Here is a 12,993-nt window from a genome sequence, read left to right as displayed (position 1 = left end):
TATATAGCGCTTTTCCATCTGCATCAGATGGTCAACGCACTTTACAAATAATGCTTCACATTCACCCCGATGTGAGGCTGCTGCCACACAAGGCGCTCACTAAACACCGGGAGCAACTGGGGGATTAAAGACCTTGCTCAAGGACCCTTAGTGATTGTCCAGTCAGGCTGGGATTTGAACCAAGGATCTTCTGGTATCAAGTCCTAGGCCTTAACCACCAAACCGTCACCTCACCTATTATATTTGTTATGTCTGCTCATGTGAAGTGCCTTGAAGCAGGACTGTTGTGATTTTGTTGCTAAACAAATAAAATCAATTGAATGTTGTAGAGTTATATTTAATATTTGGATCTCAGTACATTGAACACAGACCAGATTTTTTTCAATGGTTAAAGCTTTTTAATTTGTGTTATAAAGTTCACATTTCAGCATAAAGTTTTCAGTAAAAGCGTCTTTTCGTAACCATTCCATGTGCCCATTTCATCCCAGCCTTTGCATCCAGCTCAGGCTAACGTGTCTTTTCCTCCCTGAAGCAGCGTTACAGATACAGCAAAGAAATAAAGATGTGTCATGACATATGGAGCCTCCACCCGACATACGACACAAACACATGAAGCTTCACAACTCAGATCAGACCCACAGATAATTTGGCCGTTTTAGCACAAATGGACGGAAGCTTTTCTTGACATTTTCGATCATCCCAGCATTTTTGGCCTGTAAGTAAGAAAAACAAGAGTCAGTCATTAGTACACAAAGCAAAACCAGCAGATTTATCTGCATTTACTGTCAGAATATTGACATTTATTTACCTGAATAATTAATTTGCAAACAGTTATGAGTGTCTTGACCATTATTCGGCTCTCCGAGACACCAGTTGTTATACCCGAAAGGTGTTCCATCCTCCAAAGCCAGTGTCCCTCCTATCAAACAGAAGAAATTATAACTGTGCAAATAATTAGAACACAGAGTAACACTCTTAGGCATAAAATGTTGAATTTAATTGATAAAGTTAAGGTAACTTTTTCCACATAACGTTGTTAATTAAGTGGAAAACAAAATTGTCATTGACATTAATTAAATCAAATTAAACATTATTACTTAAATCCCAATATTGTGTTGCACTTAATTGACAGAGTTATGTGGAAAATTTACCTTAACTTTATCAATTAAATTCAACATTTTATTTCTTAGAGTGCAGTAACTGTGTGGACGTGCACTTTTATATTTTACATACTTGATATAAATCCGATCCTCCAAGCCATGTCTCATTGTACTGATGTATGAGCTTTATTATCAAGTTCTGAATGTCAAGATACTCATCACTGCTGTGAACTGATGCGAGATGTCCACCCATGGACATGCAGTTGCTCTGCGGGGGACAAAACAGTGAATTTAAGCAAACAAAAACACAAAGACATGAACAGAAAACGTAACATCGTCCTGATTACCTCTGCACCAGTCCAGGACAAGGTCCTGGGAACGTAGCGGAAACAGCGACCACTGATCTCATACCAACCACTGGGACAAGATGATGCCCTCTTGACTCGGACCTCTGGAGGATTTTTACAGTAGAAATGTCTTAAAATTCTTAACTTTACAAGCAAAACATGATCCTGACACCAAAAGTAGGTGCAGTCAAAAACACGTCCTCACACCAAAACCAACACAGGAGTGTAACTGCACGGGGACATGACACACACGGTTATTTTAACAATCAAACACCTGCATGTGTGACCTGTAATTAGATTTAGACCGTGAGAAGCACTCTGAGAACTATCAGTCTGGTCACCAAGCAGAAAGAGGCTCCTGTAATGGACACGTCTGTCTGTGAGGTTATCTTCAAACAGTGGACCATCCTCTAACATCACAGCTCATGGAAAGCTCAAACTCAGACTTTTTAAGTTAATTTATCTGCTCTCCTTCTGGAAGATCTGGACAGTTTCAGACAGTTAAAGATCACACACAGTCAAACTGGTACCAATCAGCAGAACTCACCAGCAGCTCCACTCAGTCATCATGGCACAAATCAGCAGACACACGTAAGTCAGGGTCTTCATGCTGGAGATGATTCAGAAGGTGACCTTCAGTCAGGAACACAGATGTTATGAACATTTATAGACAGCCACTGTGATTGAAGGCTGATCATAGGTCCACCCAACTTGAAGGAAAGTCAGAAAAAGTGTGGAAAAAAGGAAGCTGGAGTCTGACTAACCTGGTGCAGAAGTTCTTGGGACGTCCTGTGTGGAGATGTTGGACGAAACAAACATCAGCTCTTATATACAGTAACTTTATCTCCCATCTATCACAGAATAAGGAACTGTTGTTTTAGAATGACTCTGCAGTTCCATGAATCTGCTGATGTGGCAAGAAACTTTACCAAGAGACACTTCTCTTGAGAATGTGTAAATTGTACCATCAGGTCCATAAGTATTTGAACAGTTAAACTATTCTTCTCATTTTGCCAGAAATAAGATGTTCTTGTAGAGTTTCAGCTTCAGTTCAAAGCTTGTAACAAACATGTTACATTAACCGTTTAAGAATTAGATATTATTTTTAGCTTCAGAGCCTCCATTTTAAGAGTCCAAAAGTAATTGGACAAACTCGATATAAGAATTCTGAATACAAATCATCACCCTTACAGCCAGTTTTCTTTGAAGCTACAGTGTGCAGGATTTAGTCAACTAGAGGTGAGAATGTAGAATTCATCATGCTGTCACCTGGTTATGAATACTTGTTTCCATTTTTTAAGAAACACCGAAAACTCAGAATCACTGGAGCCACATCCTACTTTCTCTGGATGAGGCTCAAAACTTCTCAGTCACCTCTTGTACATCTGTATATCACGAGCAGGTCATCTGCTCAGCTCCTGTTCCTCATCCAAAGCTAAAATCTTCATTGATGGTCCTCTTACTCTGGAAAGAATCCCCCCGCCAAAAAAAACTCAAAAATTGTGGACTCAGACTTTTGTTTTTGGCATTTTGTTGTAAAATTCTGGTTTTGGAGATGTTCTCTTTGCTGAAAATTTAATTTGAAAATAAAAGCTGTCGCTCTTTATTACTGAGAACAAAAACAGATAAATAAATTCCTGTCTCACATCACAAACATAAATTCTTACTTTAAACAATGTTTCCAGAAAATGTCATTCACAGCATACAGAATGTTCTTGATTTAAAAACAAAAAAGCTGCAGAAAGTTTTTTTTTTTAAATCAACATTATAATTATTTATACAAATACAATTATCCACAACATTCACTGAACTGTTTTAATGTGTTCTCACTTTTTTTGTTTGTTTGTCACAAAGGGAAGCTTAACTCAGATGTTCATGATCAACTGTACAATGACAAGACAGAAATGATGCAGCAGATGGAGAGAGATAACTGCAACAGTTTCTCAACTTCTCAATTTGAAATGCCAGTGTAATGATCCACAGATATCTGGGCCCATGTATGTGGTAATACTTCAGCCACATGCTTTTCACCATATTAAGAAATAACTGAGACCACTTGAACAAGATGTTCATGCTGATTGGAGTTCATGTGATCTACACAGTGGTGGTACAGTGAATCTCAAAGTTACCTTTGATACCTACAAACTCAATAACTGAGACACTAAACTGATAAACCATATTAACATTTTGCTGAAACCATCAAGTTCTCGATTTGATTATATGAATTCAGCTTCAGTTTGGGTTTTCTGGCTCTAAAACTCTTAGGAACAGACCGACCAGAAGAGCTAAAATACATTGTAGTGTAAAAACGGAGGATCCCAAAAAAGGTTTTGTAGACCAAGATCAGAGGAAGATCAAGACTGACATGAATAATTAAAGGAACAAATGAAATTAAACAGTTTACATTCAACGTATAGTTGGAGGAAAAGAATGGACATCGTACAGTCCCAACCTTTGGAAAACTGGTTTGTCATTCAGACCGTCCAGAATGACGCGAGACAACATGAGACAGGACAAATGCGTTTTCCATCAACCAGCCTCAGACTGATGAACATCTCAGTGTTTTCTTTCCTGACAGTCGGACCAAAGTCTGAATCAGGTGAAAGCACTTTGCAAGGGTAGAAACCTCTGTGATGTATTTCACAGGAGTCCAAAACAAGCAATTTCAGGACAAAATATTACTTGCTGTCGCAGGAGGATTTCTACATGAACAGATATAGAATCATAAGTCGTTCAGACAGCTACATGTGAAACTCCAACCACAACAGACTCTAAGAGGTAGATTAAAATTCTATTTTGATCAATATGACCTTTTTAAAAACCTATAAAATACTACAAACAGATTTGAAAATCATAACGGTACTGTTGAGAATAAAAGTCCTATGTTTGTATGTTCGTGTGGCACATGTGCATGACTCTCTCGGCAGGGAGTCATGCTGAAGGATGTTCTGGGTCCTCTGTCATCTCCTCTTCTCTCGCACTTTCCAAATGTCCATGTTTGCTACTTTTGTTTTCCAAGTTACTGCTTGCGTCGAAAATTTTAGAGAAATGTGTCTTTGCTCAATTGCAGCCTTCTTTAGAAAAATGGCACATTGAATCCATTTCATTTGGGGTACAAAGCATTTCATAGTACTGATTCTGCACTTTTAAATGTTTTTAATGACCTCCTTTTAACAACTGATTCTGGTAGTTCAGCCATGTTAGTGCTTTTAGACCTCACTGCAGCTTTTGACACAGTCGACCATAAAATTCTTTTAGACCGCCTGTGAGACTGTGTGGGTGTCAGGGGGACCGTTATGGAGTGGTTTAGGTCCTACCTGTCAGAGAGGTCTTTTGCTGTCAGGCTGGGGGACTCCACCTTGTCTTCAGCCCCTCTTCATCATGGAGTCCCCCAGGGTTCTATTCTGGGACCCATCCTCTTTGCTCTATATCTCCTCAAAGTAGAAATTTTTAAACAACGTAGTATGGCCTACCATTTTTTTTTTTTTTTGCCCATGATTGTCAAATCTACATGCCCATTACTAAAAACAGCCTCTGCCCCCTGAGACCCCTACTTGACTGTCTGTGTGATGTCAAGGCTTGGTTATCGCAGATATTTTTTAAAACTTAATGAGGCCAAGACAGAGGTTATGTTGTTTGGAAGTACCCTCGTTGACTTGGGACCTCTCAAGGATTTTGCACGTCCCAAAGTCACCAGCCAGTCTTTTAACAAAGGAAATACCATTTTTATTTTTTAACCTTTTTTAACACGTTATGTATTCTTATTTCAAGTCATCTGGACTACTGTAATGCACTTTATTTATATCAGCTCTTTCTCATCTGCAGTTAGTCCAGAATGCTGCAGCGTGACTTTTAACAGGGGCGTGGAAATGCAATCACATAACCTTAATTCTTGCATCTTTGCACTGGCTTCCTGTTAATTTTAAGATTTTATTGTTTGTTTGTAAAGCTTTGAATGGAATGGCCCCGCAATACGTAACTGACCTCCACCAAACTTACTCTCCGGCACGTGCTCTGAGGTCTGAGAGCTATTTCCAGCTTGTAGTGGGTGCAGAAGATGAGATTTAAACCGGGGGGACAGTGCTTTCTCTGTGGCTGGTCCCAGACTCAGAGTGGAGCGTTTTAAGTCTTGTCCGAAGACCCACTTTTATTCTATGTTTTTTAATAATGCGTGAGTTGTGTGGTCCTCTGTTTTATTTTTTATTTGTTTGTTTTTGGCTGTTTTTTAATCCAGGTTGATTTTATTGGTTTTTATCTTTTGTATTATTGTGTATATATTGTGTAATTGTGTATTGTTTGTATGTGTTATTTTACCGATTTTTTATTTATTTCATGACTATTGGGGTCTTATCTATGTTGATTCTACAAACCCAATTACAATAAAGTTGAGACGTTGTGTAAAATGTAAATTAAAACAGAATACAATGATTTGCAAATCCTCAACCTATATTCAATTGAATACACCACAAAGATATTTAAGATGTTGTTTTGTGCAAATATTTGCTCATTTTGAAATGCGTGCCTGCAACACGTTTCAAAAAAGCTGGTACAGTGGTATGTTTACCACTGTGTTACATCACCTTTCCTTCTAACAACACTCAATAAACATTTGGGAACTGAGAAAACTAATTGTTGAAGCTCTGCAGGTGGAATTCTTTCCCATTCTTGCTTGATGTACAACATCAGTTTCTCAAAAGTCTGGGATCAACGTTGTCGTATTTTGTGCTTCATAATGCGCCACACATTTTCAATGGGTGACAGGCCGGGACTGCAGGCAGACCAGTCTAGTACCCACACTCTTTTACTATGAAGCCACGCTGTTCTAACACGTGCAGAATGTGGCTTGGCATTGTCTTGCTGAAATAAGCTTGGTTGTCCCTGAAAAAGACGTTGCTTGGATGGTAGCATGCGTTGCTCCAAAACCTGGATGTACCTTTCAGCATCGATGGTGCCATCACAGACGTATAAGTTGCCCATGTCATGGGCACTAACACACCTCCACACCATCACAGATGCTGGCTTTTAAACTTTGCGCTGGAAACAATCTGGATGGTCTTTTTCCTCTTTTGTCCGGATGACACGACATCTATGATTTCTAAAAACAATTTGAAATGTGGACTCATCAGACTACAGCACACTTTTCCACTTTGCAGCCGTCCATTTCAAATGAGCTCAGGCCCAGAGAAGGCGGCGACATTTGTGGACGTTGTTGATGTATGGCTTGCTCTTTGCATGGTAAAGTTATAACTTGCACTTGTAGATGTAGCGACAAACTGTGTTAACTGACAATGGTTTTCTGAAGTGTTCCTGAGCCCACGCGGTAAGATCCTTTACACAATGATATCGGTGTTTAATGCACTGCCACCTGAGGGATTGAAGGTCACGGGCATTCAGTGTTGGTTTTCAGCCTTGCCGCTTACGTGTGGAAAGTTCTCCAGATTCTCTGAATCTTCTGATTATATTATGGAGTGTAGATGATGGAATCTCTAAATTACTTACAACTGATTTGCTGAGAAACATTGTTCTTAAACTGTTGGACTTTTTTTTCATGCAGTTGTTCACAGAGTGGTGATCCTCGACCCATCTTTGCTTGTGAACAGCTGAGCCTTTTGGGGATGCTCCTTTTATACCCATTTATGACACTCACCTGTTTCCAGTTAGGTGTTCTTTGAGCATTCATCAACTTTCCCAGTCTTTTGTTGCCCCGTCCCAACTTTTTTGGAATGTGTTGCAGGCATCCTTTTCCAAATGAGCAAATATTTGCCCAAAAACAAAAAAGTCTATCAGTTTGAACATTAAATATCTTGTCTTTGTGGTGTATTCAATTGAATATACACAACAAAAATATAAACGCAACACTTTTGGTTTTGCCCCCATTTTGTATGAGATGAACTCAAAGATCTAAAACTTTTTCCACATACACAATATCACCATTTCCCTCAAATATTGTTCACAAACCAGTCTAAATCTGTGATAGTGAGCACTTCTCCTTTGCACAGGTGTGCCTTAGACTGCCCACAATAAAAGGCCACTCTGAAAGGTGCAGTTTTATCACACAGCGCAATGCCACAGATGTCCGCAAGATTTGAGGGAGCGTGCAATTGGCATGCTGACAGCAGGAATGTCAACCAGAGCTGTTGCTCGTGTATTGAATGTTCATTTCTCTACCATAAGCCGTCTCCAAAGGTGTTTCAGAGAATTTGGCAGTACATCCAACCAGCCTCACAACCGCAGACCACGTGTAACCACACCAGCCCAGGACCTCCACATCCAGCATGTTCACCTCCAAGATCGTCTGAGACCAGCCACTCGAACAGCTGCTGAAACAATCGGTTTGCATAACCAAAGAATTTCTGCACAAACTGTCAGAAACCGTCTCAGGAAAGCTCATCTGCATGCTCATCGTCCTCATCGGGGTCTCGACCTGACTCCAGTTTGTCATCATAACCGACTTGAGTGGGCAAATGCTCACATTCGCTGGCGTTTGGCACATTGGAGAGGTGTTCTCTTCACGGATGAATCCCGGTTCACACTGTCCAGGGCAGATGGCAGACAGCGTGTGTGGCGTCATGTGGGTGAGCGGTTTTCTGATGTCAATGTTGTGGATCGAGTGGCCCATGGTGGCGGTGGGGTTATGGTATGGGCAGGCGTCTGTTATGGACGAAGAACACAGGTGCATTTTATTGATGGCATTTTGAATGCACAGAGATACCGTGATGAGATCCTGAGGCCCATTGTTGTGCCATACATCCAAGAACATCACCTCATGTTGCAGCAGGATAATGCACGGCCCCATGTTGCAAGGATCTGAACACAATTCTTGGAAGCTGAAAATGTCCCAGTTCTTGCATGGCCGGCATACTCACCGGACATGTCACCCATTGAGCATGTTTGGGATGCTCTGGACCGGCGTATACGACAGCGTGTACCAGTTCCTGCCAATATCCAGCAACTTCGCACAGCCATTGAAGAGGAGTGGACCAACATTCCAAAGGCCACAATTGACAACCTGATCAACTCTATGCGAAGGAGATGTGTTGCACTGCATGAGGCAAATGGTGATCACACCAGATACTGACTGGTATCCCCCCCAATAAAACAAAAGTGCACCTTTCAAAGTGGCCTTTTATTGTGGGCAGTCTAAGGCACACCTGTGCACTAATCATGGTGTCTAATCAGCATCCTGATATGGCACACCTGTGAGGTGGGATGGATTATCTCAGCAAAGGAGAAGTGCTCACTATCACAGATTTAGACTGGTTTGTGAACAATATTTGAGGGAAATGGTGATATTGTGTATGTGGAAAAAGTTTTAGATCTGTTGTGAAAGTGTAGGAACACGGACCCACAACAGGGGGCGCAATGAACGGACAATGGAGAAGGTAAATAACAAGGTTTACTATTGTGAAACGAGCACAATAAATACAACAATCACAATTTGGGGTCGAATCCGCTGGTGTCGTGTGGGCAGGCTCGAAGGTAGGAGACGTCCGTCTCAGTCGAACCGGAACCACCAGATCTCCTCTGCCACCGAACCCTGGAAATACTGGAACCGCCAAGTCCCGAATTCCCAGGTGGCCACTGCCTCCGCTCGTCGGATCCGGTACTGCTGGCGGGAGAGAGCAACAACACACAGGTGTGGATGCGACCGCACCCAGTAACGGAGAGGGGAGAAGCCGCCTCCACCTCTTGTCAAAGTACAGCAGGAAGGTGAGTACTTATCCAAGCAATGAAGCTACCAGTAGTCAACAGTCCTGAAAAGGTTTAACAAGTTTAGCTGGTTGTTCAGAATATAAATGCAGAGAATATTACCTCAGTCTTAGGCGATATCTCGGCACTGAGGTGGAGACGCCGTCCTCCTGATATACCTCTGTGCTGAGTGGAACAGCTGTGTCTGGTGATGGGTGACAGCTGTCACCCAGGCTACTCCCATAAGGCGGCAGCGCCCTCTGGTGCCTGGAGCCCGCACTCCAGGCAGGGCGCCCTCTGGTGGTGGTGGGCCAGCAGTACCTCCTCTTCAGCGGCCCACACAACAAGATCTTTGAGTTCATCTCATACAAAATGGGAGCAAAACCAAAAGTGTTGCGTTTATATTTTTGTTGAGTATAGGTTGAAGAGGATTTGCAAATCATTGTATTCTGTTTTTATTTACATTTTACACAACTTCCCAACTTCATTGGAATTGGGGTTGTACATGCAGCACTTTGGAAACATCTTTGTTGTTAAATGTGCTATATAAATAACGCGGATTGGATTGAAAAGTAGATTTTAGCCTTGGATGAGGAACAGGAGCTGAGCAGAGGACTTGCTCATGATATATGGATGCATGAGAGGTGACTGAAGTTTTTGAGCCTGATCCAGAGAAAGACGTGACTCCAGTGTTTCTGAGATTTGGGTGCTTATGAGCAGAAATGGAAACCAGTATTCAGAACCAGGTGACAGCATAATGAATTCTGCATTCTCATCACTAGTTGACACTAAATCCCACACACTGTAGTTTCAAAGAAAGCTGGTTTTAAAAGTGATGGTTTGTATTCATAATTCTTATATTGAGTTTGTCCAATTACTTTTGCACTCTTAAAATGGAGGCTCTGAATATAAAAATATTGTTTCTAATTCTTAAACAGTTAATGTAATGTGTTTGTTAAACACTTTTAATTGAAGCTGAAACTCTTCAAGAACATGTTTCAGGCAAAATTAGAAGAATAGTTTATCTGTCGAAATACTTATGGACCTGATGGTCCTATTTACACATTCGCAAGAGAAGTGGCTCTTGGTAAAGTCACTTGCCACATCAGCAGTATTCATGGAACTGTAGAGTCATTCTAAAACAGTTCCTTATTCTGTGATAGATGGGAGATAAAGTTACTGTATATAAGAGCTGATGTTTGTTTTGTCCAACATCTCCACACAGGACGTCCCAAGAACTTCTGCACCAGGTTAGTCAGACTCCAGCTTCCTTTTTTGCACACTTTTTCTGACTTTCCTTCATCTTTTGTAGACCTGTGGTCAGCCTTCAATCACAGTGGCTGTCGATAAATGTTCATAACATCTGTGTTCCTGACAGAAGGTCACCTTCTGAATCATCTCCAGCATGAAGACCCTGACTTACGTGTGTCTGCTGATTTGTGCCATGATGACTCTGAGTGGAGCTGCTGGTGAGTTCTGCTGATTGGTACCAGTTTGACTGTGTGTGTGTGTTTGCGTGATCTTTAACTGTCTGAAACTGTCCAGTTTATACAGGAGATCAGCTATACAAACTTCAAGAGGGTGAGTTTGAATTGTTTTTCGTCTTCCATCAAACTATTCATGTGGGTCAGTTTGTGATTTTGTTCCTTAAAACATTTTGATAATGAACCTTTAATCACTTGAGGACAGAGAAGCCTGCACACATTTTAAAATCTACTTCAAGGATCAATACTTTAATCCCCAGCAACAGTAAACATGAAGTAATATTAACCAAGAACACAGTCATTAACCAAGAACACAGTCATTAACCAAACAAGGCCTCCAGACTGTCACCAGCTAATATTTGCTGAACATTGGTGACAGTGACAAGGAAAAAGTGCCTCAGAATTTTTTTTACAAAAATGATTGTATTTAATAAAAGGAAGAAACCTCAAGCAGATCAGATAGTTTGAGGTGACCATCTGTTGTGGTCATACTGTGGTCGACCTTAACCTTAGAGCTTTCCATGAGCTGTGATGTTAGAGGATGGTCCACTGTTTGAAGATAACCTCACAGACAGACGTGTCCATTACAGGAGCCTCTTTCTGCTTGGTGACCAGACTGATAGTTCTCAGAGTGCTTCTCACGGTCTAAATCTAATTACAGGTCACACATGCAGGTGTTTGATTGTTAAAATAACCGTGTGTGTGATGTCCCCGTGCAGTTATACTCCTGTGTTGGTTTTGGTGTGAGGACGTGTTTTTGACTGCACCTACTTTTGGTGTCAAGATCATGTTTTGCCTGCAAAGTTTAGAATTTTAAGACATTACTACTGTAAAAATCCTCCAGAGGTCCGAGTCAAGAGGTCATCATCTTGTCCCAGTGGTTGGTCAGAGATCAGTGGTCGCTGTTTCCTTTATGTCCCTCGGTGCTTGTCCTGGACTGGAGCAGAGGTAATCAGGACGATGTTACATTTTCTGTTCATGTCTTTGTGTTTTTCTTTGCCTAAATTCACTGTTTTGTCCCCCGCAGAGCAACTGTATGTACATGGGTGGACATCTCGCATCAGTTCACAGCAGTGATGAGTATCTTGACATTCAGAACTTGATCATCAAGGTCACACAACAGTCCAATGAGGCGTGGCTCGGAGGATCGGACACATTCAAAGTATGTAAAATATAAATGTGCACGTCCACACAGTTACTGACTCTGTGTTCTAATTATTTGCACAGTTATAATTTCTTCTGTTTGATAGGAGGGACACTGGATTTGGACTGATGGAACACCTTTCAGGTTTAACAACTGGTGTCCAGGAGAGCCGAATAATGGTGTGGACCATCAGAACTGTTTGCAAATGAATTTTTCAGGTAAATAAATGTCAATATTCTGACAGTAAATGCAGATAAATCTGCTGGTTTTGTTTTGTGTACTAATGACTGACTCATTTTTCTTACTTACAGGTAAAAAATGCTGGGATGATCAAAAATGTCAAGAAAAGCTTCCGTCCATCTGTGCTAAACCCCCAACTGATTTGTGGGTCTGATCTGAGTTGTGAAGCTTCATGTGTTTGTGTTGTATGTCGGCTCCATAAGTCATGACACATCTTTATTTCTTTGCTGTATCTGTAACGCTGCTTCAGGGAGGAAAAGACACGTTAGCCTGAGCTGGATGCAAAGGCTGGGATGAAATGGGCACATGGAATGGTTATGAAAAGACGCTTTTACTGCAAACTTTACGCTGAAATGTGAAATTTATAACACAAATTAAAAAGCTTTAAGCATTAAAAAAAAATCTGGTCTGTGTTCAATGTACTGAGTTCCAAATATCATTAAATATGACACAACAACATTCAATTTATTTTATTTGTTTAGCACCAAATCACAACAATGCTACTGCAAGGTGCTTCACATGACCAGACAAACATAACAAATATAATAGGTGAGGTGATGGTCTGGTGGTTAAGGTGTTGAGGTTGAGACCAGAAGATCCTCTGTTCAAATCTCAGCCTGACTGGACAAGTACTAAGGGCCCTTGAGCAAGGTCTTTAATCCCCCAGTTGCTCCCAGTGTGTTGTTTGCGCCTTGTATGGCAGCAGCGTCACATATGGGGTGAATGTGAGGCATTCTTTGTAAAGCGCTTTGAGCGTCTGATGCAGATCAAAAAGCTCTATAAATGCAGTCCATTTATAATAAAAAAATATATATATATTGGAACGTGATCTATTGTTTTTTTTTATTCAGATTTGTACACAGACCATGCAAAATTTTTAGCAAAACCCATCCGGACAAAATGTTCTGCTGCTACTCAAACTGCTCATTATGTTTAAGTTATATTTAACCACAAATTGTAAATATTTCTAAATTTATTGTACTTGTAGG

At 40.9% G+C, this 12,993-nt stretch overlaps 2 protein-coding genes across 4 annotated transcripts; one reads left to right on the top strand and one right to left on the bottom strand.

The window, feature by feature from the left end:
* Window positions 1-375: 375 nt before the first annotated feature.
* Window positions 376-2,056, bottom strand: LOC117505436 (type-2 ice-structuring protein-like). The gene is made up of 6 exons (XM_034165079.1): window positions 1,995-2,056; window positions 1,655-1,676; window positions 1,448-1,612; window positions 1,234-1,368; window positions 809-919; window positions 376-713 (listed from the first exon to the last, which is right to left on the bottom strand). Exons 1-6 carry the CDS (start codon window positions 2,054-2,056, stop codon window positions 630-632), a joined length of 579 nt encoding a protein of 192 aa, XP_034020970.1. The 3' UTR covers window positions 376-629.
* On the top strand, window positions 1,487-12,645 carry LOC117504616 (type-2 ice-structuring protein-like). 3 transcript variants are annotated; one of them, XM_034164110.1, is made up of 8 exons: window positions 1,487-1,530; window positions 10,350-10,386; window positions 10,518-10,605; window positions 10,682-10,717; window positions 11,465-11,568; window positions 11,648-11,782; window positions 11,871-11,982; window positions 12,076-12,641. In XM_034164110.1, exons 3-8 carry the CDS (start codon window positions 10,542-10,544, stop codon window positions 12,156-12,158), a joined length of 534 nt encoding a protein of 177 aa, XP_034020001.1. In that variant the 5' UTR covers window positions 1,487-1,530; window positions 10,350-10,386; window positions 10,518-10,541; the 3' UTR covers window positions 12,159-12,641. The 3 variants fall into 3 exon arrangements, with proteins under 3 accessions (XP_034020001.1, XP_034020002.1, XP_034020003.1); XM_034164111.1 differs by lacking the exon at window positions 1,487-1,530 and having other exon boundaries at window positions 10,351-10,386; window positions 10,515-10,605; window positions 12,076-12,643; XM_034164112.1 differs by lacking the exon at window positions 1,487-1,530 and having other exon boundaries at window positions 10,368-10,386; window positions 10,515-10,605; window positions 10,691-10,717; window positions 12,076-12,645.
* Window positions 12,646-12,993: the final 348 nt, after the last annotated feature.

The sequence above is a fragment of the Thalassophryne amazonica genome, chromosome 23 (genome assembly GCF_902500255.1).
Source record: "Thalassophryne amazonica chromosome 23, fThaAma1.1, whole genome shotgun sequence".
In the NCBI taxonomy this organism is placed as follows: Eukaryota; Metazoa; Chordata; class Actinopteri; order Batrachoidiformes; family Batrachoididae; genus Thalassophryne; species Thalassophryne amazonica.
The sequence above is the reverse complement of the archived record's forward strand: the minus strand, read 5'-3'. Positions and strand labels throughout refer to the sequence as shown.

What these genes read in the sequence shown, in the direction of transcription:
- LOC117505436 (XM_034165079.1), bottom strand. Translation starts at nt 2,056, where the DNA reads ATGAAGACCCTGACTTACGTGTGTCTGCTGATTTGTGCCATGATGACT. An exon ending in ATGACTGAGTGGAGCTGCTG is followed by an intron (nt 1,677 to 1,994) that starts GTGAGTTCTGCT and finishes GTCCCCGTGCAG; the next exon opens with TTACACTCCTGTGTTGGTTT. An exon ending in TTTGCAAATTAATTATTCAG is followed by an intron (nt 714 to 808) that starts GTAAATAAATGT and finishes TCTTACTTACAG; the next exon opens with GCCAAAAATGCTGGGATGAT.
- LOC117504616 (XM_034164111.1), top strand. Translation starts at nt 10,542, where the DNA reads ATGAAGACCCTGACTTACGTGTGTCTGCTGATTTGTGCCATGATGACT. An exon ending in GACTCTGAGTGGAGCTGCTG is followed by an intron (nt 10,606 to 10,681) that starts GTGAGTTCTGCT and finishes GAAACTGTCCAG; the next exon opens with TTTATACAGGAGATCAGCTA. An exon ending in TGTCCTGGACTGGAGCAGAG is followed by an intron (nt 11,569 to 11,647) that starts GTAATCAGGACG and finishes TGTCCCCCGCAG; the next exon opens with AGCAACTGTATGTACATGGG.